This window comes from Raphanus sativus, chromosome 1 (assembly GCF_000801105.2).
Source record: "Raphanus sativus cultivar WK10039 chromosome 1, ASM80110v3, whole genome shotgun sequence".
Taxonomy (NCBI): Eukaryota; Viridiplantae; Streptophyta; class Magnoliopsida; order Brassicales; family Brassicaceae; genus Raphanus; species Raphanus sativus.
The window spans coordinates 25,818,749-25,845,445 of NC_079511.1; the positions used below are offsets into that span (position 1 = coordinate 25,818,749).

Genomic DNA, 26,697 nt, shown 5'->3' on the forward strand with positions numbered 1-26,697 from the left:
AAAAAAAAGAGACCAAATTGTATTTGATCAGTGGCGGAGCTACGATATTGGCAGGTGGGTCAATTGATCCATGTGAATTTTTATCAAAAAAACATTTACATGTATAATTCTTTAGAAACTAGGTAAAGTTTGTAAAAAATCCAAAATGACCCCTATAATACTGTATATGCTGATTTTGAAATTGAACCCTCTAAAAGTTTTTCCTACCTCTGCTGGACTGCTACTGATATTGATCTTATCTAAAAGTTTTCAAAACTGTAATCAATCTAAACCAAAATTTAACAGAATTTTGAAAACTTCGGTGGAAAGTTTAAAGACGAACCAACTGAAAACCAAACCAACTTTTTTCTATCAATTTTTGTAAAATTATAGCCAAATCAAACAAACCGGATCTCGAACTAACCAAACCAGCATGCATAGTTTTTGATACATCGGCCTAAAAAGAAGGAAATATTTAACAAAGCAAATAACATGTCAATAGGGCCTACATATCAATGGGTTATGGGTTGGAAGCCCAAACAAAAATCAAAGCCCAGAAGATAGAATAAAACGAGAAAGGCAACATAAGGTTGCAATCTCGGTTGTCTCTCCCGCCTATAAAAGCAGTATCGACATAGGAATAGGATTGATCTGAAGGGAGGGTGAGAGAGCCGAGGATTTGCAAAGGCTGAGCAGGAATGATTTGATTCGATCATTGCCTGAGGTACTTACTCACTGTGTGCGTGTGTGATATTGATTTGATGAAAGCTGTAGTATCTTGCTTTTAGTAAAAGAATTCTTCTTTTGAATTCCAAGCAGCTGATTCGAAAGTTTTTTTTTTCCCGATAGCTAGGTGCATATCCAAGACGTGGAAAAGGACAATTGATTCCCGAACCTTCCAGAAACAACAGTTGATCCATCGTAGAAGGCAATCAGGGGATGCAGATGATGTCCTTTTTGTGTGCATTCTTGATTATAGTGATTACGAAGATGGAAGGATGAGAATTGTGTTGGGGTCTCAAGTAATTTGTGTTGGGATTGTGAAAGCAATGTCCAACTCTATTTATCCGATTAGTAAGATATTGTCCACTTTGGGCCCGAAGGCAAAGCCCGCATGAATTTACTTTTGGTTTCTATCCCAAAAGGCCTCGTACTAATTAGGGTTGGACTTCTCTTTATATATTAGACATTCTTTGTCTAATTCTCCAATGCGAGACTTAGTTTGATATCTCACATTCTCCCCCTCAAACTAAGGATCACATTCATCTCGTGTCCCACAACTGACTTTCAGGATCTTTTGACTTGATCTCTGCCACACACACCTCTCATTTCTAACTCATAGCCATAGGATATACCATTCATCACTCGAAGGGTATTTAGGTCTTCTTGCAGATTTCTCGTCAACCGCTCTAATACCAATTGTTGAAATTGTGAAAGCCTATGTCCAACTCTATTTATCCGATTAGTACGATATTGTCCACTTTGGGCCCGAAGGCAAAGCCCGCATGAATTTACTTTTGGTTTCTATCCCAAAAGACTTCGTACTAATTAGGGTTAGACTTCTCTTTATATATTAGACATTCTTTGTCTGATTCTCCAATATGAGACTTAGTTTGATATCTCACAATTTGCACGGTCATGCTCCCTTTTCGTGTCATCCAGGTTTGCCATGGTAGTTGTGACGGTCTGCTATGCCGCCCATTTTTTCACACCAAATTTTGTGATCAACCCCGTAACTGGATGGCATCATAGTTTTCCACTCTCTAGATTCCAACAGTTGTGTCTCGAGTGTTTCGATAAAGGAGACTATAGCACTTGTAGGCCTAAGATTGGTTTCGGTAAAGACAAACTCAGGGGCACATACAAGCCCGTTTGGCTATACAATTCATCGGAATTTGGACTAGACAATGTTACTACTTGTGAAGTGTTTGATTTTGGGACCAACGCTTGGAGGTACCTTCTCCCTGCTTCTCCCTATCGGATAAGTGATTACCATTTTCCCCTGTAATTAGATGGCTCTCTCTATTGGTTCACTGAATGTGACGAAACCAAGGTATTATCTTTCTGCCTTCAAACCGAAACTTTTCAAATTATCTCTAAAACTCCCTTTACCCATCTACTACGTAAACCTAGTGACTTCATCATGTCCGTCCTTGATAACCGCTTGTGTGTCTCCAAATATACATGGCCCAAACAAGTCATATGGTCGCTCTTGTTAGATGATTTTTCTTCAGGTGGTACATGGGAGAAATTTTGTTGCATAGATGTCATGAGAACTTATATTTGGTTTGGGGCACTCGACTTCGCACTGGAACCAGTAGCAATTCTGGACAAGAATAAGTTATTACTTCATGGTTTTGGAAGCTTGATTCCAATGGGGGCACTGGTGATGTATAATCTCCATACTAAATCTCTTTCTTTATTCTACACACCCACCACCCTCGGACAATGTGTTTGTTATTTCCCAAGCTTACTCACTGCTTTACCAAATTAAATTATGTCTCTATATTTTCTCCATCAATTTGTGTTTTTGTATCCTTAATTTGTTGTTGTATTTTTCATTTTCTTTTAACTTTTAACATTTTTAACGGCTGTTATTCAAAAACATTTTAATGGCAAATATTTATAAGCAAAAGAGAATCAGTTTCATAGAGTGACAACTTAGCATTTTATTAAGTTTTAATGGCATTCTCAACAATGTAACACATAACAAAATACTGAGTTAATAGTTTAGATGTTACATTAGTAAACCAAAAGACTCGCAGGATTTGCCCACCTCGGTTCAACAAGTAAGCAAAGCAGCATGGAAGAAACCACAAATGGTTGTTGTTGGCCTCTGCATTTATGTTTTCTTTTCTCAGTCTTTACTGATGACCCTTGCTAAGCAGGTGATAGTGATAGAGGTGAAACCGTGAAAGCCATCTTCAGCTAGTAGAAAACAGCAACAATGAACGTGGCTAGAGTAATGATTTCTACAACAGGTAAACGAGTGATTTGAATCAAGGCCTAAATAAGCTACTCATTAGCTCTTACACACACCTTCTTGTTTATCATTTCTCAAGGCAAATCTGGAGAATATTCTTCTTGATAGCTTGTTTGGTTCGCCTAGAAAGTGTAAAGAAACCGAGTCTGATACCAAGCAAAGTAAGGCATCCTCATCAGATCAATCAGCACAGGAATGGGTACGTTCTACTTCTACATAACTCAGATAGTATTTCATAACAAAATTGCATATTCTCTAAACCAAACAATCTTTACCTTTTCAGACTCAGTATGGGCAGAAGAAACAAGTGTATGGTTGAAAGGCGAGTAAGATATTATCGAATAGACCAGCTTTAGGATATTATTGAAGAACATATGCTGTTACGTGTTTCACAAGAATGCTAATGTGTGATCTGGTACAAGAGAGTGACACGACTATCGGTAACCACGAGATTCCAATCGTCTGAGATGAATTGGATGGGTCTTTGAGTCGTTGGTCGGCGTTTTGAACATAATTCTGTCTTGGCCGACACAGAGTATGCAAGAAATGAGAGTGCCATTAACGCCATCAAGTCCTTGTTTGGATTTACCAAGAAATGGTTCACCACACAAAGTTGATATCTTTTTGATGTGATATGTTCATAGCTTTTCCTCTTGGCTATACATATATATACCTGTGAATTTCTTTTACCATTTTCCAGTAATTTTGTATTTGTATTCATCATAGGAATGAATATAAATTTTCAAATGATTATCATCTTCTCAGTTAATATTCAGTCTCTTGTTGTGACAGGACATGTAGTGTAATGGTTTGTGTTAAGTGTATCCATCATCAACCTAGATTCAGATCTGGTGATGTGCGTGCATGTGTTAGTTGCAAACTACATACATGATCACAGAAAACAGTTTTTATATTCATATGACTGATTCAAAATTTCGATTCACACGGCACCTCTCAACCAGTCGAGTTCAAAATTAAGCCATACTTAATGTTAAATAAACTCATGATGCATTCTATTTGATCAGACACAAAAGCATTGTTAAGTAAACTGCCACAAAAGCCGTGATGGATAGTCTACACGATTGAGAAGCTTATTCAGAGCAAAACACACAAACTAAGCTTATTCGGAGCAAAACACACAAACTAATCCTCCATCAGCATGATACTAGCGAAAGCAGGCCAATTCTTGGCACGAGTGTTGGTTCGGTCAAAGTCTGGTTCTACTTGATTGAAGTATTCTTTAGCAGCAGCTAGGCTTTTAGTCTTAGCAATGAGATCAACAAAAAAGGCAAGCTCCGAAGGAGAAAATTCCATCTTCTTTTTATCCATCCACTCAAAGATCTAAAAACAAAAACAAAATAACCAAAATAAAATCAAATCTCAAAGGAAAGAATGAGAAAAAACTATGAATTCAATGATAGAACCTCCAAGGCATATTCAGATTTGCCGTCTTTGTTAAGCTGTTTTGCCAACTCGACGATATCGTCCTTGGTAACACCCTTCTTCTCTTCCTCCCTTGTGATGTAATCTAAGGTCTCAGTGAAAAGAAACTGCAGCTTCCCGAAAATACAACTCTTTGCATTCTCAGCAGAACAAGAAGAAGTAATGATCTGCCTGTCAGCAGAAGAAGAAGAAGAAAACGGAGCCACCACTATTCTCATCTCTCTCTTCCAGACATGATGGAGAGAACCTGATGCAATACATCGTCGCAAATTAAACATTTTCCCTAAACCCTAATTTTCGATAAACCTATCCTCTTGTCCCTCTATCTATATTATTTAACTTCTAGTTTGGGCTTTACGTGCGTGCGTATCTGGGTCCATCCAATAAGTTCCGGAGCCGGGTCGTCGGAGTCATACCCGCACGTTATGCTTTTCTCCTCTCTCTAGATTAGATTCCCTCTCGTGCAAAACCCCATGACCTTGGGAGAGGCCTTGCTCACGTTGGTAATGTTAGCTCACATATCACATCTCTACTCTTAGTGGTTCTTGTTAGACTTTTACCAACCGCTTATGTTACACAAAGATCACAGTGTGTTACACACAAGTTCGGAATAAGAAATAAGATAGACGTTTTAAGGCTTATTCAACAAGTTACGAATTTTGTATACTTGTCTGGAAATACTTTGTCTTTATTGAGATTCTGTGATAATGTTTACAACAATTGATTGATCTTTATATATAGATCGAATCAATACAATAGAAGAGACACACCTCTTCATGAAGAGTTACAACTCTTTGTGTAATAACAAACAAATAACTAACTTATGTAAATGTATTAAGGAGAGATTAGATTATATAGTTTAACACTCCTCCTTAATCATATCTCGACTTGACTCCAAGCTGCTTCCTGAGATCTTCAAACATTGAACCGCCTAATGCCTTTGTGAGAATGTCTGCGAGTTGATCATCCCCTTTGCAATACTCGAGTTCAATGATTCCTTTCTGCTCAACTTCTCTCACGAAATGATACTTGATCTCTATGTGCTTCGTCCTTCTATGTTGCACTGGATTCTTCCCAATTGCTATTGCTGATTTGTTGTCACATAGGATCGGAATGCCTCCTTCAAACTTCTGACCAAAGTCTTCAAATAGCCTTTGTAACCACACGGCTTGATTTGTTGCTGCACACACGGCTATGTACTCCGCCTCAGCCGTTGATTGTGCCACTGTTTGTTGCTTGCTTGACTGCCAACAAAACATGGCTGAACCAAGAGTAAACACATAACCTGAAGTGCTTTTCTTGTCTTCCTTAGAACCACCCCAGTCGCTGTCCGAGTAGCCTACAAGTCTTGGTTCTTCCACACTTGTAAAGTACACTCCAAAGTCTGAAGTTCCTTTGACATACCTTAACACCCTTTTGGCTTCTTGGTAGTGCTTCATGCGAGGTGATGACATGTATCTTGAGAGATAGGCGCTTGCATACATCACGTCCGGTCTTGATGCACACAAGTACAAAAGCCCTCCAACAATGCTTCTATACTTAGTCGGATCTCCATACTCCTTGTCATCTTCAACTTTTCCTCCTTTCCCTTGTGGTGTAAGTGGATTGCTTACACTCTTGTTGTCTCGCATCCCAAACTTATCTACAAGTTTGTTTGCATATTTTTCTTGTGAAAGAAATATGCCTCCATCGTCTTGAATAACTTCCATTCCAAGGAAGTAGTTCAACAATCCAAGATCCACCATCTCGAACTTCTTCTTCATGTTCTCCTTGAATGTGTTGATGATCTGAGTATTGTTTCCTGTGATGATTATATCATCCACATACAAACTTACGATCAACACATCTCCTCATTGCTTCATGATGTATAAGGCTGCATCATTCATACTCCTCTTGAAACCGTTGTGGAGAAAGTATGAATCTATCCTTCCATACCATGCCCTTGGAGCTTGCTTTAAACCATATAAAGCCTTGTGTAGCCTTAACACCTTGTGTTCCTTCCCATGCGTCACATACCCAGGCGGTTGTGTGACATACACTTCTTCTCTTAACTCCCCATTGAGAAAAGCTGACTTCACATCCATTTGATACAAACGCCACTTCATCTGAGCTGCATATGCGAGTATGGCTCTTATTGTATCATGTCTTGAGACAGGGGCAAACGTCTCAAGGTAGTCAACACCATATTCTTGAGAGAATCCTCTAGCAACTAGCCGCGCCTTGTGCTTGATGTGATTGCCATTTGCATCGGTCTTGATCTTGTAGATCCACTTCACACTTATCACATTCTTCTTCTCTGGCTTGTCTACTAGTTCCCATGTCTTGTTCTTCTCTATCATGGCGATTTCCTCATCCATTGCCTTTCTCCATTCCTTCTTACCACACGCTTCATCATAAGTGTATGGTTCTTCTTGTGCATGAAGACAAGCTTCTATTGCTTGAGCCGCCTCATCAAGGTCTACTCTCGGTGCCTTTTCCATGATTTCAATCATAGACTTGTACTTCTTTGGTGGCTCAGACGTTTCTCCATCTTCATCACTAGTATCATGATCATCATTTTGAATGAAAACATGGCTAGAAGTACCTTCGGTTTGTTGAGTAGGCGTTTGAGTGTCTTCCATAGACAACTCCAGTGTCTTCCTGACTTCTTCTTGCCTTTCCCAATCCCACTTCTTGTTTTCTTAAAACTCTACATCTCTTGATACTTCAATCTTCTCATTCTTCAGAATGAAAAATCTATAGCCTTTGGATTGATTGCTATATCCAACAAAGACTCCACGCTTTGCCTTGACGTCTAGCTTCCTCCTCTTTTGATCCGGATATGTATGTAGCATAAGCTACCAAACATCCTCATGTGTGACACATCTGGTTTGTGTCCACACCACTTCTCTATAGGAGTGACATCATCTTCTATTGCCTTTGATGGTAGACGGTTCTGAAGGTATGAGGCAGTGTATACCGCCTCTGCCCATAACTTGAGCGGTAAGTCTTGCTCTGCCAACATCGATCTAGCCATCTCCACCAAGGTCCTATTCATCCTCTCTGCTGCACCATTTTGTTGTGGTGAATAAGGCAAGGTAACTTGCTTGTTGATTCCTTCTACTTCACAGAACCGGTTGAATTCTTGTGAAGTGAACTCACCACCTCCATCTGATCTCAACGTCTTGATGGAACAATCCGATTGCTTCTCTACCATTGCCTTGAACTTCTTGAACAGTGAGAAGGCTTCTGACTTTTGCTTCATGAAGTATACCCAACACATGTGAGTATAATCATCTAAGAATAGCAAAAAGTACCTGCTTCCATCAATAGATCGGTGCTGCATTGGTCCACATACATCAGTATGCACAATCTCAAGCTTTTCTCTTGTCTTAGTTTGAGATTCCTTTGGGAAGCTCTTGCGTGATTGCTTTCCAAGCCTACACGCCTCACATGCTTCCTTCTTGACTTTAAACTTTGGTAACCCCTTTACCAAGTCTTTGTCTTGCATTTGTTGCAACCTTTTGTCGCCTACATGACCAAGTCTCTTGTGCCATGTCTCCATCTTATCTTGCTCACTTGCGCTCATGGCTCCTTCTTCTTGAGCCGATCTCATCCTGATCTTGTAGCTTTTGTGAGTCATTGGGATATCCATTATCCTCCTACCTTTTGCATCATCTATGATGCACCTCTTCTCTTGGAAGTTCACTCGGTATCCGCTTGAAACAATTTGTGGAACACTCAACAAATTTTTCGCCATACTCGGAACCAAGAACACATTTCTGATGGTTCTCTTGCCACCTTTGGTTATGACAGTGATATCTCCTTTACCGGCTGTCATGACCATACTTCCATTTCCAATTTGTATTGGAACCTTGATACTCCTATCAAGCTTTGAGAAATAATTCTCCTCCTTTGTCATATGATTAGTTGCTCCACTGTCAACTATCCAGACATCTTCCATCACTGTTGTTGCTGCTTCACTCGCACTGAACAACGTGTGGTCTTCATACAAGTCTTCTTCTTCAAGACTTAGATGTGCTTTCTCCTTTTTCTTTGAGTAGCACTGATTTGCAAAGTGGCCTAACTTACCACAGTTGTAACACTTCTTGTTACTCTTGTGATCCTTCTCTGGATCATCCTTCTTCTGTTTCTTCAGACACTCACTCTCATTGTGGTTGTTCTTCTTGCAGAAACCGCACCACTTCTTGCCTCCACGGCGCTTTGAGTTGTCGTGTGTGACACCAGAATTTTTCTGTTTAGCACGAGCATCGAATGCTCCTTCACTTGTGCTTTCTTCTCTTACAGCCAGCCTTGCTTCATGAGCCTTCAAGATCCCGATCAACTCTGCCATCCTTGTTGAAGTCAAATCGCTTGTTTGCTCCAATACACGGACTATGCTATCGAACTTGGCTGGGAGAGAGATGAGTATCTTTTGTATGAGTTGAACATCGGTCTTCTGCTCTCCATGATAAGTTAATTGATTTGACAAAGCAACCAACTTATCTGTAAAGGTCTTGACGTCTTCATCCTCATTCATCTTCAGATTCTCATACTCCCTTCGCAACGTTTGAAGCCGAATCAAACGAACCTGAGGAGAGCCTTCATACTCTGCCTTCAATGCATCCCACGCCTCTTTGGATGTTGATGCTGCTGCAATCCGTGAGAAGATCTCATCTGATACGGCAGTTTGCAAAATTTGCAAAGCCACCGTATCATTCGACATCGCTTCTTCTCTAAGCGACCTCTCCCTCGTTGTCTCAGGGGTATCATTCACTTGTGCTGGTGGCACTGCCACGCCTTCTTCAACCACAGACCATAACTTTCTGGTCTTGAGAATGGTTGTCATCTTAATGCTCCAGAAGTTATACTTCTCTCCATCTAATATGGGTATAACTTGATTGTGATTTTGCATCGTCATCCTTCTTGATAAATCGTATGCAAAAATCCTCTATTCTCCACGCAAAGTGTTTCTCTCAATAGTGCTTTCTTCTTCGTCCTCTCAAACGTAAAGCTCTGATACCATGTTAGACTTTTACCAACCGCTTATGTTACACAAAGATCACAGTGTGTTACACACGAGTTCGGAATAAGAAATAAGATAGACGCTTTAAGGCTTATTCAACAAGTTACGAATTTTGTATACTTGTCTGGAAATACTTTGTCTTTATTGAGATTCTGTGATAATGTTTACAACAATTGATTGATCTTTATATATAGATCGAATCAATACAATAGAAGAGACACACCTCTTCATGAAGAGTTACAACTCTTTGTGTAATAACAAACAAATAACTAACTTATGTAAATGTATTAAGGAGAGATTAGATTATATAGTTTAACAGTTCTAAACATAATTCTCTTACCTCCTTGCTTGATCCTAACCGAGTCAAATGTGTGGTGGACAATCGTGGCTATGCTATCTATTTCTTCAGGGGTTTGATTCCTTATAGCAAGAGATATTTGTTTTTAAATAGTCATATTATATACTTGCCTATATGCCCAACTTCAGGTTTGATTTAAGAGTGGTAATGTCAATCCGGATTTTTCCCTTGCATGCTTCATCTTGGAATACAGGTAATCATCACTTATGTTATCTACGGTTGTGTGTTTTTCTTTTGTTCTTAGAGCTTTGATTCAAATTTTCTGAAAGTATATATTCAGAGCTTCAACCAACTCCACTGCAGCTAAAACAGGACCATTAACTCTTTCACCTAAAAGCATCTAAAAAAAATAAAAGAGAGACTTGTTAACTTAAGGCACTAAGGTTTGGTTGTCACAGGCGAAATGATTGAATCCTCTTAATGCGTGAATCAAACCTGTCATAGTCCACCATATATAATGCAGATGAGCGCATGCTGGAGTCAGAACCTGCCCACAATGCCAAGCCTTGTGCACACGAGCTAGACCTTGAACATGAAGTTATCCAGTAGTGGTTAATAACTGTTTCATTTTTATCTTTTCATGCTTATGTTGCTAAAATTAAGAAAGATGGACTACATAATTATTGTTTTGGACGAAAGAAGGATAACAGAAAAGTAGAGATGAAAACACACAAATTAACAAACTAATTCCACCAACTCTCATATTAAACGTTCTTGCGAATGCGACGAACACGCCTTGGCCTTTCTTGACACAAAGAGTTTTTCCTATCATATTCAAGGATCCTCACCACAATAGTAACATAAGCAGGCGCATTCTTGGCAAGGTTGTTGCTTCTGTCAAAGACTGGTTCTACTTTATTGAAGTATTCTTGAGCCACATCTATGCCTTTAGTCTGACAAATGAGACCAACGTAAACAGCAAGCTCCCAAGGAGAAAATTCCATCTTCTTCTTTTTATCCATCCACTCAAAGATCTATCAACAACACACATAATAACCAAAATAAAAATCAAATCAAATCTCAAGCAAAGAATTAATGAAAAAAAAACACTATGAATTCAATGACAGAACCTCGTAGGCATGTTCAAATTTGCCATCCTTTTTAAGCTGTTTAGCCCATTTGACGAGATCTTCTTTGGTAACAGAAACACCCTTCTTCTCTTCCTCCCTTGTGATGAAATCTAAGGTCTCACCGACAAAAGGCTGCAGCTTCCCGAAAATACAGCTCTTCTCAGCAACAGCAGGAGAAGTCATAATAAACGCAGGAGTAGTGATCTGCCTGTTGGGGTTCTCAGCAGCATAAGAAGAAGAAGAAGAAAACGGAACCACCACCATTCTCGTCTCTCTCTTCCATAGATGGATCAGATAACCTGTTGCAATACGACGTCTCAAATTAAACATTTTCCACTAAACCCTAATTTTCGACAAACCCTATCTTCTATATTTATATTTATCTCTTAGTTTGGGTTTTTCCCTAACAGCCTTGGCCCGATTTCAGATACTATCTGTTTTATTTTTAATAATCTGCGAATCAAATGAATAAAATGTGTCTTGTTTTTTTCATATAAATAAAAAAAAAGACTACACACTGATAGATAGGGGTGGGCAAAAAACCCAAACCGAACCGAACCGAACCAACCAAACCGAAGTTAAACCGAACCGAACCAAACCGTGCTCTTTATGTAATCCAATTGGTTCATGTTTTACTCAACCTGAACACTTTGGTTCGGTTTGGGTTTAAACCGAACCAAACTGAACCAAACCGATAATCCAATATATATAGTAAAAATATATATGATATATATATATATATATGTATTAACATATTGTAAATTTTAGTTAAAGTTTTGTTTTTTATTTTTTCATAACTTCCATATCTTTTAAAAAAATTATAAATACGATTCAAATCTAATCTATTAAAACTGAAGTACAAATATGATTTTACCTTTAATTTTGCTTAATATTTACTTTCTATGCCACAAGATTTTTTCTACTTTCTGGCTGGCCTAATCGATGAGATATTCCCGAAGCCCAAACACTATAATTGGCCCGAAAAATCATACTGTTTAATAAATGATACTGTCTGTTATTGATATCACATGCAATATATTTTTCAGATTAACCCAAGATATTAACTAATATCCCGAAAATATGGCCAAATATGTGAACAGTATTTACAATTTCCAAAGTAGAAGACACACAATAAATCGTACGTATTAAAGTAGCTATGTAAATATTGTCAACCAATCTATTTTATTTAAAATGAAGTACAAATAATAATTCACCCTTAATTCTTCTTAATATTTACCAACTTGTGTCATTAATACTAATTATTTTTTAATAAAATCGAAAATAAAATATAATTAATGGAATATTTTTTTAAATGTTAGTTACCTTAAATTTCAAAACAAAATCTCAGTAGATATGTACAACATCTGACAATAACTAAAATATGGAAAGTAAAATATGGAAAGTCATTTTGCTAATGTTAAATCACAATGTATTTTTGTTACATGCATAAATAAATCATTGATTAAATTGTTGTCTATTAATGACCTGATTGGCTGATTCCACTGCATCTATAGTTTATATTATAAACTAAGATTTCATAACAATATATAGGAATTCACTATTTTTAATCTATGTATTTTATTAAAAGTGAAGTACAAATTATGTTTATTTGGAAACATAGATAACAATTTCTAAAAAGATGTTTGTTTGGAAACTTGGATACCAATTAAAAAAATAGGTCTGTTTGAAAACATAAATATCAATTTAAAAAAATAGATTTATTTTGAAACATAAATAGCGATATAAAAAAATATAATATTGTTTGGAAACATAGATAGCAATATATTAAGAAAAGAATGAATTTATGTTATTAAGAAAAATTAGAAATCTATTATATTATGAGAAACTATATATTTGTGTCAATTTTAAAATATATGAAATGAGCTAATCTAATAATCTAAAAATATCATTTGTCTGAAATAATCATAAAACAAAATTTAAACTTTATATATATATATATATATATATATATATATATATTTCAAATCAAAATAATAATTTAAAGTTTATTTATATCAAAAATTGATTTTAAATATATATATTTCAAATCAAAATAATAATTCAAATTTTAATTGATTTAAAAATATACATATTTATATATACTTTCAACTATTTAAACCAACTTTTAAATACCATATATTATGTATGTTTTACATACATTAAGTCTAATATATATATATATATAAGTATATAACTATATTTGAAATACATTCAGGCATCTGAAATACTTCGGTTCGCAATGGATTTCGGTTTCAGTTCTTTAAATACCAAGATATTTAATCAACTTCGGTTCGGGTTTTGTACTTCTTTTGGATCGGGATCGATTCGATTTTTTAGATTCTGACTTTTTGCCCAACTCTAATATTGACATGAAAAACAACATATTTTATAAAAATATACACCCGCACGGGAGTGCGGGTCAAAATCTAGTAATACTATTATATATAAAATCATGTAGCATAAGTTTTTATATTCTTACTCTATCGTTTATGAATTGATCATAATTTAATAAAAGTATAAAACTGATGCCTTCATATTTTATAACTAACCCGAACTACACCGAACCAAACTATACCATAATAATGTAAACCGAACTAAATCAAAATCAAACCGAACTGAACCGAACCGAATTAAACCCAAACCGAACCCAAACCAAAGTTACTTTGGTTTTAATTGGTTTGAGTTTTATAAAACCAAAATTACCCAAACCAAACCGAACTCAAACCGAACCCGAAGTGTTCAAGACTTGTGTTTCTGAGAAACCTCTCAGCTCAGCTACCGGATTCATGACGATAAATCTCAATTTCCAAAAACGACCATCCACCTTAATGGTTTTATTAGGAAACGAGAACCAACACTAGATGTTCAAAACGCAAACCTTTTTGAATCATCTAACATAAAGTCAAGTTATTAGTTTAGAGAAAGAAGAACAACATTAAACTGAATTTGGAAACTTTATTTTGTATTTTGAAGCATAATTATATACAGCATGTGAAGAAGCTTACAGACTTTGATGTGATTAGGTGAGACGCCAAACTGAAACCGGACAATATTGGAAGTTCAGCCAATGAGATGTCGACACGTGGTATGGTAACATCGTACAAAGTCAAAGTCTGGCACGGAGGCAAAGTGGAGCTTGTCCACACATGGGAGGAGCAAGAACAAGAAGTAGTGATAAGAGGAGGTGTTTCATCTGCATTTAGCTCATCCGATTTTTCTGATGAGAGTGATATTGACATTAATGAATGGAATCTCCATGGGATCACTGGATATTCAAATGAGTGTGTTCAAGTGGAAAGAAGAAGTGACAAGAAAATGATATCTTGCAGCCCACGCGAGCGGCTAATGTCGCAAAACTCGAGCTCTCTTCGAAGCTTCCATGCTTTGTTCGAGTGTGCAAGCTTGTTTGGACCTAAAGCGAGCAAAGCAAAGATTATGGAGAGCCTAAAGAATCTGAGAAGCCATTTGAACTTGCTAAAGAAGTTTAGGGAAGCAGAGCCGAGTTTCTGGTTTACGAAGCTGTTCAAATCTTGTCAAAATTGGCTGATCTGTTGCAATTCAGCGGCTACGCGATAGGGTTTGTTGACGGACCAGGAAGATGGAAATCACCGCCAGTGCAAGGAGATTCTTGGCGACATAGACAACGATCTCAAGAGTCTAACGCAAAGCATAAGTCTTCTAGCCATATCTTTCGAGGAAATCACTCTTCTCAAATCACTCGACGCCCTCGAAAAGACGCTCACCAAGAACGGTAACACTTCATGATATTGAGTTGAGGAACACCGAGAGCGAGCCAGGGAAGATTATAAATACGTATCCCAGCATTGCAGAGGAGTCGGGGATGGTAAATTTTAGTGCGGGCCAAGAAGGAGAAGAGATTCAAATCGACAAAAGTGAGGTTGTGTTGAGTTTGAGTGCATTAGGGTTTTGTGTGGAGAAAATGGGGAAAGAGGCAAGAGAGTTGAAGAGAGGTTGTGCAATCAGAGAATCCTTCAAACCACGTTAACATGCATGAGACCTCTTGCAAAATACCTTCTTTATACATATATAAATGTAATTTCTATTGATAACACAAATGGCGTGTGTAAGAAGGAAACTTTGGTGTTTTTATGTTTGTTTACCTTCTTTTTTCTTGCTAATAAGTTTGGAAGACTAAACTAAAGTGTTGCTAATAAATTTGGAAGACTAAACTAAAGTGGTGGTATACATGGGAGCTTTCAGGCATTACGTCGAACAGCTTCCGTGCATAGGCGATGTGGCCGCATAGAGTGTATGTGACGGAGAGAGTCGAGAGGATGTGGTCGGAGACTCGGCCGTTGGTGATGACGTGGTAGTGTAGGTTCAAGAGAGATTGGTATTGTTTGACGCTGAGTGTGTGTTTGGCTCTGCGCCAAACGACGCCGTTTGAGAATACTGAGCGAAGTGATGTAACGGCGCCGTTAAGTTCTATTTTCAGGCCAAGAGATACGGCGTTACGGTGTGTCGTTCAATTGATCTGCAGGTTTTTTTTTCTTAAAGGAAAAAGAAAGAGCCCTACCGGATTCGAACCAGTGACCAATTGATCTGCAGTCAACCGCTCTACCACTGAGCTAAGGACTCTTGTTGTTCAAATCTTGTCAAAATTGGCTGATCTGTTGCAATTCAGCGGCTAAGCGATAGGGTTTGTTGACGGACCAGGAAGATGGAAATCACCGCCAGTGCAAGGAGATTCTTGGCGACATAGACAACGATCTCAAGAGTCTAACGCAAAGCATAAGTCTTCTAGCCATATCTTTCGAGGAAATCACTCTTCTCAAATCACTCGACGCCCTCGAAAAGACGCTCACCAAGAACGGTAACACTTCATGATATTGAGTTGAGGAACACCGAGAGCGAGCCATGGAAGATTATAAATACGTATCCCCAGCATTGCAGAGGAGTCGGGGATGGTAAATTTTAGTGCGGGCCAAGAAGGAGAAGAGATTCAAATCGACAAAAGTGAGGTTGTGTTGAGTTTGAGTGCATTAGGGTTTTGTGTGGAGAAAATGGGGTAAGAGGCAAGAGAGTTGAAGAGAGGTTGTGCAATCAGAGAATCCTTCAAACCACGTTAATATGCATGAGACCTCTTGCAAAATACCTTCTTTATACATATATAAATGTAATTTCTATTGATAACACAAATGGCGTGTGTAAGAAGGAAACTTTGGTGTTTTTATGTTTGTTTACCTTCTTTTTTCTTGCTAATAAGTTTGGAAGACTAAACTAAAGTGTTGCTAATAAATTTGGAAGACTAAACTAAAGTGGTGGTATACATGGGAGCTTTCAGGCATTACGTCGAACAGCTTCCGTGCATAGGCGATGTGGCCGCATAGAGTGTATGTGACGGAGAGAGTCGAGAGGATGTGGTCGGAGACTCGGCCGTTGGTGATGACGTGGTAGTGTAGGTTCAAGAGAGATTGGTATTGTTTGACGCTGAGTGTGTGTTTGGCTCTGCGCCAAACGGCGCCGTTTGAGAATACTGAGCGAAGTGATGTAACGGCGGTGTGTCGCGAGAGGATGTGGTCGGAGACTCGGCCGTTGGTGATGACGTGGTAGTGTAGGTTCAAGAGAGATTGGTATTGTTTGACGCTGAGTGTGTGTTTGGCTCTGCGCCAAACGGCGCCGTTTGAGAATACTGAGCGAAGTGATGTAACGGCGGTGTGTCGTTCAATTGATCTGCAGGTTTTTTTTTCTTAAAGGAAAAAGAAAGAGCCCTACCGGATTCGAACCAGTGACCAATTGATCTGCAGTCAACCGCTCTACCACTGAGCTAAGGACTCTTGTTGTATGAAACTACATATGAACATATATATATAATAATCACTTCCTCATCTTCTCACCGATGTGGGACCTGTTCCTTTACATCATTATTAATGTTCTTTGGGCTGCTATATACACAGGCCCAAGTCATTTGTTTTTCACACTTCGGGTTTTTTTTAATTGGTCCAACAGTCTCAATACAATTTCAAGCACCGTTCGAACACACGAAAGGAAAACGGTTTAAGAAATGATTCCCATGGCGCATATAGAAAACACAACAAAAAGAAAAAAAACATGGTTCCAGATCAAAACAGTTCAATAGTTTCCAACTAAACCACCCATCTTCGTAAGCTGATGAGCTCACAAGGAGTCACGTGAGAAGTCTCGCCGAAGAAGAGACATCCAAATACATAGTTGAAAAATTCTCTGGCTTTCACGATCCCTTTCCCATCTATGGTTTCCATGTCGTAGGTGCAAGCCCTCATGCAGTCAGGACAGTATGTAACCTGTGTAGTAGCATAGACTATCATGGATAAAGCAAGTTGCGTTTCCAGAAAGCTTTTCTTGTTAACACGTATAAAAGGAAAAAGGAAGGTGAGACGTACCTCCAAGATTTTTGGCTGGAAGGAGCTGTCGATCATCACATCTGCTCCGTACATGGCCCTAGATTTGTCAGATTTCATTTCCGGATGCACAAGAGCTGCCGCCTGCCGTATCAATTGCTGCACACCGACCGTTTTTCTTATCATATTCAAAGACCCTCATCATAATACTAAAGAAGAATACTTCAATAAAGTAGAACCAGTCTTTGACCGAACCAACACCCGTGCCAAGAATTTTCCTGTAGGATGTTGAAAATGAATTTTCATATTAGGAACTAGGAAGTTTGAGTCCGTATCAGGGTCTAGAATCATTTATTTATTCATACGAAATTTCAGCTCACACGACATATTTTAAAATCATTACTCACTTGACTCCTCTATCTCCTTTAGTATCCATATCCTGAAACAATAGTAGAAAAAAGAATCAGAGTAAGAGACATGATGAATTAAGTGGATCTTCATCAGAGATCATTTAATGACTATATATTGTTACATATTTGGCTAATAAATTATTACATAATACATTTTGTTTATATTATAAATCCATATTATACTACATAATCATTTTTAATAAGACGTATATAACATTTCTTATCATTTCATGAAAATCACTTAGTATTTTGTAAATATAAATAAATAATTTTAAAATATTAATAATGATATATACAATTAAAAAATCTATTTTATTAAAATATGAATATAACCTATTGATAAAATGTTATGTCCAACTATGTATTTCATGTATTTAAGAAACTATTCTATCAAATTAAATTAATATTAAATATAAATATAATTATAATAAAAAAAAAAAAAAAAAGGTTAAAACACAAAATACACCCGTCCTTTTTAACGGTGGATCAGAATCTAATTAGCTCTTAATTCTGCATTAGTTTAGTGAAACTAACAACTTTTGGCCTAATAGTTTTATATACTCTTCAAAGGATTAAGGTTCATTAAAGACTCTACAATCCTTATAAATATACTAGAATTTGATCCGCGTTTTAAAAAGCGCTGGATTTGTTCTTTTTAATTTTTTTATAAAATTTGTTAATTAGTTTAAGATTATGTGTTGTTATATAAGATAATATAAATACATTTAAAATTGTGTTGATTTTTTGCGTTTGAAAATAATCATAGATGTAATGCTATAAAAAGTTGTATATTTATATTTATAGAAAATAATTTTTAAGAAGTAATTTGACAAAAAAGAAGTTAATTATTTAATAAAATATTATATAATTTTTTTAATTTATTCTAAAATTTTACATTTACAAACATAATACTAAAGATATTTCTAATTGCATATTTTAATATTATTCTTTGCATTTTAGTTTTTAATAAAAATTTAAATAATTTTTAATTACTTAGATGCATATATTTGTTCCAAGAATTTGAAAAATACACTACAAAAAGACACATCACTAAATTTATATAAAAATAAGGGATATTTGTTTTAATATTTTTTACCTGCAAAATTAAGTATATGTAATTGTATAAATAACTAATTAACATTTATGATTAGACCCTTACCGAAATAAATGCTACAGCCAATTAACATTTATGATTTTTTTATTTGTAAAGAAATTTTTTTCGTATTAAAGATAAATATATTTGTTACCATAAATATAGTGATATCTCCTTGTTCTTCTCACCCACAAATTTATATTTTCCTTATTAAAAGTATACTATTAAAACGTCATTGAATCTAATTTGCTGAATAAATAATTGTCAAAAATAGTTAAAATATTTTTTTAAATGATAATGGCATAACTTTGTAAATAAATTCAATAATCAAGGGCAGAATCCTATGAAAGATTATGCTTTAATAGTATAGACTAGATTTTGACCCGCGTTTTAAAAACGCGGGATTATTTATTTTTAAGTATCTAATTTTATGATATAAAATTTATGATTATTTTTTTTATAATGCATTTTGTAACATTTTTAATAGTTGTTTATATGTTTTAGGATGATCAATATCTAAAAAATAATATTTTTTGAAAATAATTATTAATTTTTGCAAAATTGAAACTGAACTCGAAACCCATATACTAAAACGTTTAATATGAAAAAGAGAACTAAATGTATTGGACTCAAATCATATCCAAACTATGATAGATTTATTGAACCTAAATTATAGATTTATTTAGGAAACATACTTTTTTGGTCAACTCCTTTATAAATACAAAAATCCCAATTTTACTATCTAAAAACACATTATCTCTTCTCATTTCTCTTATATCTCTGTCTAACCTTGACTAAAAATCTAATTACTTTTTTGGTTATTCGGCAAATAAGTTATTTTATTTATCTGTTTGAATATTTTCAGATCTATTTTTCGGAATGCAAAAAATCTTGTAAGGGGAATTTTCAAAAATACCACTTTCAAGGTACCATTATTCATCTTTACCACCACAAAAGACACATTTTCAAAAATACCTTATTTATTAAAATGGTAAAGACTCTTATATCTTTATTTTTATATGTTTTTCAAAATTCTAATCCCAAATTCTAATTCCTAAACCTCCAATTCTAAACCCTAAGCCCAAAATCTTCAACTCTAAACCCTAAACCCTAAACTATATACCCTAAATTCAATATCCTAAACCCTAAACCCTAAAGTCTAAACTATAAACCCTAAATCCTTAACTCTAAACCCTAAATCCTATACTCTAAACCCTAAACTATATACCTTAAACCCTAAAACATCAAATCTAAACCCTAAATCATAAACCTTTAAATCTAGACCCTTCATTAAAAGTAGTGGTAAAAGTGATTAGTGTAAACATGAAAAGTGGTACTATGAAAATGGTATTTTTGGCAATTTCTCATCTTGTAATTATATTTGGAAATATGTGCACAATCGGTTATATTGAACGATATAGATTGTTGCTTAAAACTATTCTACGCAATTTTTAAAAAATAAAAGAAACTTATATAAGTGAGTAACATGCCACTATAAATAACTCAAATAATTAAGGACATAATCTTATCAAAGATTCTGCTTTAATAGTATAGATATATGAGTATTGCATAAATTAAGATAATGAATGATCCCATTAGTTATATCTTTGGCACTGACATAAATATTTTTTTTTAAAGAATTAATAAATATTTTGGGATAAAAAATATATTATGATATAGACGTATGGGTAAACTATATAATCTCACAGTAACAAAAAATGCAAAAGTATATATAATCTCTATCATATCATTTATTTTGAATAAAAATACTCCACCAGTTTGAATAATAACTGATCGTAGTAGAAGATTTGTCGTGATTCACTATGGTAACAAAATCTTTCTTTGACAAATATATAGGAATTATTTATGTATACCTTGTATATTCAAAGCCCGGGTATTTTCTGGTTGATCATTTTTTATATATCTATGAATCTATAACTTAATAATTTTATATTTTATTATAATTTGAGTTTCATATGGTGGTTTCATATCAGATGCAAACTTGAACAAATAGACCCTATATATAACCCATATATAGCATATATTAACATATATAATCTGTTAATATTATTAGTTTCCTAAAATTAATCTAACGCCCTATATAAATTTACATATATGAGAATCATATTGTATAATATGTCTATTTATACCTTCTTTCATTACTTTTAAAATATTTTTAATTTCTTAAAATTAATATAATTTTTAATGCTAAAAATATATTTGAAAATATTTTGCTGAGGGATATAATTTTGTTAATTTTTTAGAAAAGAAATTTATATGTTAAATTAAAGGATTTTATATATTGTTTGTTAAGATATTTATTTACATATTAAGGTATTTCAGACATATTTATAATATTAATTTTACGTACTGAATTTTCATTTCAAACATTTTAAATTTAATAAATTTTCATTATTACTTTTATAAAATATATATTGTGTTTCCCTTTATTGTATCAAACAAATTTTTTATTCTCTTTGTATTAAATATTTTTGATATATATACATATATATATATTTACAAACGATGTAGTAAAAAAATATTGTTTATTGCTCAAGTCTAAAACATTACATAAACATAGATAAAAACGAACTATTTCTAGCATTTTAAAAGTACAATGTATATAATTGATACATTATAGTTTGATGTGTAAATATGTCGTGTTCCCCTTGCTATTTTGAATACAATGTTAAAATTAATATTCATTTAGAGTATAATTTGCAAAATCGATCAAACAAAAAAAATCACAACAAACAAAAACTTAAGAATTAAGCTAAAGGTTTGATATAAATTTGTAAACGGAAACGTTGTTCTATCATTGATGTACGTTCTTTTTGTTATCAGTTTTGCTTTATATGGGCCTAGGGAATGTGTTATAGTCGATGGTTTTGAACTTTTGATAAATTAGTTTGTTTTTTAGTTAGGGATATTTTCTTATTTATTTATTGTAATTAAAGCAAAGAAAAAGTTAATGGCATGGAATTGTAATTATCTTAGAAAATCAAGGGCATAATCCTAGTAGGAATTCTGCTTTAATAGTATAGATTCAGAATTAGTTTAATAACCAAAAGATCCGATCTAGTACAAAGGTTAATTCGAGAAATAGAAGAAAGATTTTTAATAATCTGGGTTCGAAGTCCGGCCACGAAAAGATTTTTTCCGTTTCTTTTTTTTGTGTGTCCAGATGGGGGTTATCAGATCCTAGAAATATTTTAAATTATATCTTAGTTTTGTATTAATAAACTTAACAACTTTCGGCCAATAGTTTTATATAGTGTTTAAAGGATTTAGGCACATTAAGTCTCTATAATCTTTATAAATATATCTAAATAAAACCAATAACCATAAGATCTGCTGTAGCACTAGGTTAATTCGAGGATTTGAAATAAATTCTGATAATCCGGGTTCAAAGCCCGGCAGCGGATATATTTTTGTACCTTTTTCTTTTCGCTTAAACCAGTAGTAAAACATCTATATATACTATACTAAAAGGGAAATAAGGTCATCAACTAGAGTGTGCAAGTATGCAAATTAATTCCAGCCAATAAAATGGTCTTAAGATGCCATGTCAGCTTAGCCAAAAAAATCTAACCTAGCGATAGTGCTTCCTTCCTCTTCTTCGACGTCTTTCCAGTGTCTCTATCCAACTTCTCGGCCGTTCAAAGTTTTCTTCCATCATCTACCATTAATTTGACATATTATTGCTTTTTTCGAAACACTAGCATTCACATCATGAATCTCTCTTCGACTTCTACTTTCTTACCCTATCGTATTCGTCTGTATAAGATGGTTCCAGAATTGAAGAATTTCTATTGAGGGCGACCAAAAGTGAGCTGTAGTCTATCTAATAGATCCTACCCGGAAAAAAACTGCAGAGAGGTTTCAAGCAAAGATTCAACAACACACATCACTGATGTGTATATATATATTTGTTGGTCTACAATCGCGTTCTGAGTTGCAAATTCATTGCTTTTATTGCAATCTTAACTCCATAGACCTAAGTTATGATCTGATATTGAATCCGATTTATCCCTATGCAAAGCCTGTGTATCCACTTTTATATAAAGGTTAGCCTTCTTCTGTTCAATAGCATCTTCTCAGTCTGTGAAATCATCAAAGTTAATCTGTTTTCTGTGAAATGACGAACTCATCAATCCTCCTTTCTGATTTGAAGTTTGAACTCCAGATTCTGGAAAGCCAAGAACATCAAACACTGTGGCAAGCTGACGGGAATGGATATGATCCTACTGGATGCAAAGGTTGTACTAATCTTAAACTCATGTTCATAATTTTATTCAACTTTTCCAGTGGGTTAAATCCTCATTATCAAGTTTCTTTTTTCGGATCTTTGTTGGATATATTTTTGAACAAGTAATTTTGAAACCGTCTATTTGATTATTCAGTCTATTTCACATATGTTTCAGAATTTAGTTTCTTAGTTTTTTTTTTCTGTAAACTTGGTTATCAGCATTTCTTCTGTGTTCATAAGCTAAGGCTATGACCTTATGTGTATATGTAGCTCTGACAAGATGTGTATCTTGCTTAATCTTGCCGCCAAGTGTGTGCATATCTTCTCAGTTATTTTGCAGGTTTTAATTTGAAATTTCTTTTTGGTCTGTTTTTACATTTTTATCACTTACTAATGAATGCAAAATATGTTTACTAAAACTGATTCAAGAATGTCAGGAGCCACCTTCAATGCAGACATGCTGAGGTTGCAGATAGAGAATTTTTACTACACTCTTGAGGATGTTCTGTCTGAAGAGATCAAGTCGAAAGAGAGTGTGACTTGGTCTGTGGATAGACCAAACACTATCTTCGGCTTCTCTCCGTATAACTTGATGAACATTGTGGGGACTCTCGGCGTCTACGCAGCCATCTGCAAGCACGAAGGGTCTAATTTGGTTTTCCCGGGAGCAAGAAGGCGTTGGGAAGGTTTCACGACGGCGTCGGGGGCTGATCTGATCGCTGAGCAGCAGTTTTGGGCTGCGGTTGATCCTTACGCCAAGTGGAAGCGTTTAACTGCAGCAAGGGGAAGATTCTTGCTGAGCAGTTTGGGATCAAGGAGTATGGATTCAAGGAAGGGAAGAATGTGGGGTGGTGGAGATGATGAAAGGGAAAGAGAGGGTTTGGGAGGAGATGGTGAAGGTCAGTTGCAGGAGAAGAAGCTTGATGAGGTTGGTGTGTGGTGGTTTGCTGTCGTTGTGCTTGGTGTTGAAGGAATGATTGATAGTATGAACAATAGCAAAGAGAATGGCTTTCTTGGTTTCAATAACTCCAACAACTCTTTTATCTCTTGGATTGACAAGTACAAGGCTTTCAAGATTGTGCCTTGATTCATCTTCTACATAACATACGCTTTGATGTTACTCTGTTCTTTGTTTCATGTTTATGTTTCTATCAAAATCTCAGTTCTTTGTTGGTTTCTATGTTTTTCTTTTCCTTATGTTCTCATCACCACCTGTAAATTATTTTATATCAAAGTTAACGTTATGTTTTTGTATGCCATGTGAGTTACTGTACTTGGGTTGAGTCCGGCAGCAGTAGATCACGTGTAGGTTTAACAACAACAGATGAGGGGGAGAAAATAAAAACTGATGAGAGGCAAGAACTGAGAGATAATCTTGGAAAGAAGAGATAAATATTTAAAGCATTGAAACAGGGGACAAAGCGTTGATAGAAGGAAAAAAAATTAGAGGCTGACATGGAAACAATGAAGGAAAATCTTTATACAAATCTGAACATAAAATTTTCAAATAGTTTGATAGGATCTTGATATCTGATGAAAGCACGGTAAGGTCTATACAGCCCACTAAAATTATGACCTGATCCTGCCACTTAAAGTCACTTTCAGTGAGTTTTTCAGTGTATGGACTTATAACATTATAGTGAGCTTAGCTTGGGCTCACATACAAATGAAAAAAGAAATATATATATGTTTGAGTTGTTTTGTTGCTGTCGTAGTGATTCCTATTATAACTGTTTTTGAGATTATTTTGTGATTGTGTCTCTCTCTCCAAGACACAGAGCTAACGTTTTTCAGAATTTAAACAGATTTAAAAAGAGAGGACTTGGGGCAATAATAGCGATGTCAACAACATGGATGCGTTATGGTATCATAGAACATATCAAATTGACTCGGCAAGTGATTGCTGAAGCCAAATGTCGTTTGATAATCAACTGAAGATACAGAAGCGGAAGACATGTTTTTACACGGTTACTGAACATTTAACCAATTGCTAAGAAGCAAAGGACAATCAGGTGGTGGATACGATGCACAATCTGAACAACCTCCAGGAAGGTTGTCTTTTTTAAAAATTGAAAATCAAATGTAAAGAAGAGGAACTAGCTGTGGCCAAAACCAGCATTAATCAAGTTTTGTAACACGGAACTCCTAGGATTGGATTGAAATCAAGTAGCATTTATTTTGTAAAAAGAGACTGATTCAGTTGTTATATTTGGTTTTATTGTAGAAAGAGAGATTGTCCATGTGAACTTTGGCTTGATTGATGAAGGAAAATGGGTCTTCCAAGCCAGGATTACTGAAAAATTAATATAGTATAGACAATTTATTCATTGATGAAGGAAAATGGCTGCGTTGAAACATTTCTAAGCAAAAGATCAAGATTATTAGACACAAGTTTAGTAAGATCATATTCATATACCAGATCACAAGTTTAGTATAGTATAGATTATAACATAGTTTCACTAAAACCATCTCAACAGTTGAATAATGAAAGTTTAGTTAATCATAAAGAAATTAAATTCACTGATGAAGGAAAATTTATTCATTGTTTAAGTTACCAATCTATTACGAATAAACAATCAGAAACTTTTGGTATAAACTTTTGCTAATTACTTTGTATCTGCGTTGAAACTTTTGCTAATTCATGAGAAAGAAGGTAAATCAATTTAAGCAATTAATCTTTATACATTTCATTTGATTTATACCAACGAAAATAAAAATAATAAACAGCATCACCAATTTCACTAAATCTAAGTAAGGCAAAATGATGTGTCTTTGTGTTTTCTAAAATAAATAACTAATTAAGATATTGAGGATTTTACATTTTAGGAAGTCTCCCACAGCTATGTATATGCAAATATCATTTTTACAAAGGATAATAGGTTTACTTAGGCCATATAATTTTATTACGCTGGAGATCTCCAACACCTTTCTCAAACCAAAAGCTTCTCACAGATTCCCGAGATTCCCCTTGTTCAGGAAACTGGTATTGTTTAAGTTATTTTTGTATTCGAAATATGAGTATACTCTGGTTTTCTAAATACATGAGAATCCTTTTTTTTTCCTGTGTTCTAGAAAAAATGTTTTCGAAATAGCCATATGATACAAAAGAGTATGTGGTGTTTGAGGCTTTAACTCATTAGTAGATTCTGGTTTCTAACGAGAGGTAGAGACTTATTTAGTTATCTTTTGGTTTAAGCAAAAGGGCTAGGAGTTTCGTGGAGTTATTTTTTTTATTGATATTTCAAGCCAAAACAAATATTCCTAGACTATTCAAGAGATAGAGATTCAGTGTACGAATTATTTGGATGATCATTGTTTTAGTCACATCTGTTATTCATTTATGATTTTCTGTTTTATCATATGTATTTTGTGTATAAAGTAAGAAAAAATTGATTTCACCTTTTATACATTAACTAAATTTCATTGATGTAATTTTAATTTAACAATATTATTAAATATTATCAAAATTTATAGAAGTGTAAGAAAATAATGATGTATTACATTTTTAATAGAAAAACAATGTTTTATTTCTACTTATATGAATAGTATGTATAAATTAATGATTTATGAAAATGAAACTCTATGTTTAAAAAATCATAAACGAAACACTGTAATATTACACTAAAAATCATAAATTTAGTAAAACCAAAGTTCAGAGTTTAAATCTGCCAAAAACGGAAAATGGCCGAAAATTAAAAATATGTTGGAGAGAGAGTTCGTACCCTGGTCCAGGCGTCTGCACGAAGGATACTCCTATGTCGAATGA

General features: G+C 34.9%; 2 protein-coding genes, 2 non-coding genes and 2 pseudogenes across 4 annotated transcripts; 2 read left to right on the forward strand and 4 right to left on the reverse strand.

The window, feature by feature from the left end:
• The first annotated feature begins 1,592 nt into the window (after positions 1-1,592).
• LOC108849915 (F-box/LRR-repeat/kelch-repeat protein At1g09650-like) lies at positions 1,593-2,487 on the forward strand (annotated as a pseudogene).
• A 1,427-nt stretch (positions 2,488-3,914) lies between these two features.
• On the reverse strand, positions 3,915-4,919 carry LOC108859612 (pentatricopeptide repeat-containing protein At1g02370, mitochondrial-like). The gene is made up of 2 exons (XM_018633526.2): positions 4,387-4,919; positions 3,915-4,303 (listed from the first exon to the last, which is right to left on the reverse strand). Exons 1-2 carry the CDS (start codon positions 4,681-4,683, stop codon positions 4,106-4,108), a joined length of 495 nt encoding a protein of 164 aa, XP_018489028.2. The 5' UTR covers positions 4,684-4,919; the 3' UTR covers positions 3,915-4,105.
• A 5,395-nt stretch (positions 4,920-10,314) lies between these two features.
• LOC130496751 (pentatricopeptide repeat-containing protein At1g02370, mitochondrial-like) lies at positions 10,315-11,250 on the reverse strand. Its single transcript, XM_056989144.1, has 2 exons — positions 10,839-11,250; positions 10,315-10,742 (listed from the first exon to the last, which is right to left on the reverse strand). Exons 1-2 carry the CDS (start codon positions 11,166-11,168, stop codon positions 10,473-10,475), a joined length of 600 nt encoding a protein of 199 aa, XP_056845124.1. The 5' UTR covers positions 11,169-11,250; the 3' UTR covers positions 10,315-10,472.
• A 4,115-nt stretch (positions 11,251-15,365) lies between these two features.
• On the reverse strand, positions 15,366-15,437 carry TRNAC-GCA (transfer RNA cysteine (anticodon GCA)). Its single transcript has one exon. It is a non-coding gene; the product is annotated as a tRNA-Cys (tRNA).
• Positions 15,438-16,564: 1,127 nt separating this feature from the next.
• Positions 16,565-16,636, reverse strand: TRNAC-GCA (transfer RNA cysteine (anticodon GCA)). Its single transcript has one exon. It is a non-coding gene; the product is annotated as a tRNA-Cys (tRNA).
• A 5,586-nt stretch (positions 16,637-22,222) lies between these two features.
• On the forward strand, positions 22,223-24,190 carry LOC108850094 (3-oxo-Delta(4,5)-steroid 5-beta-reductase-like; annotated as a pseudogene).
• Positions 24,191-26,697: the final 2,507 nt, after the last annotated feature.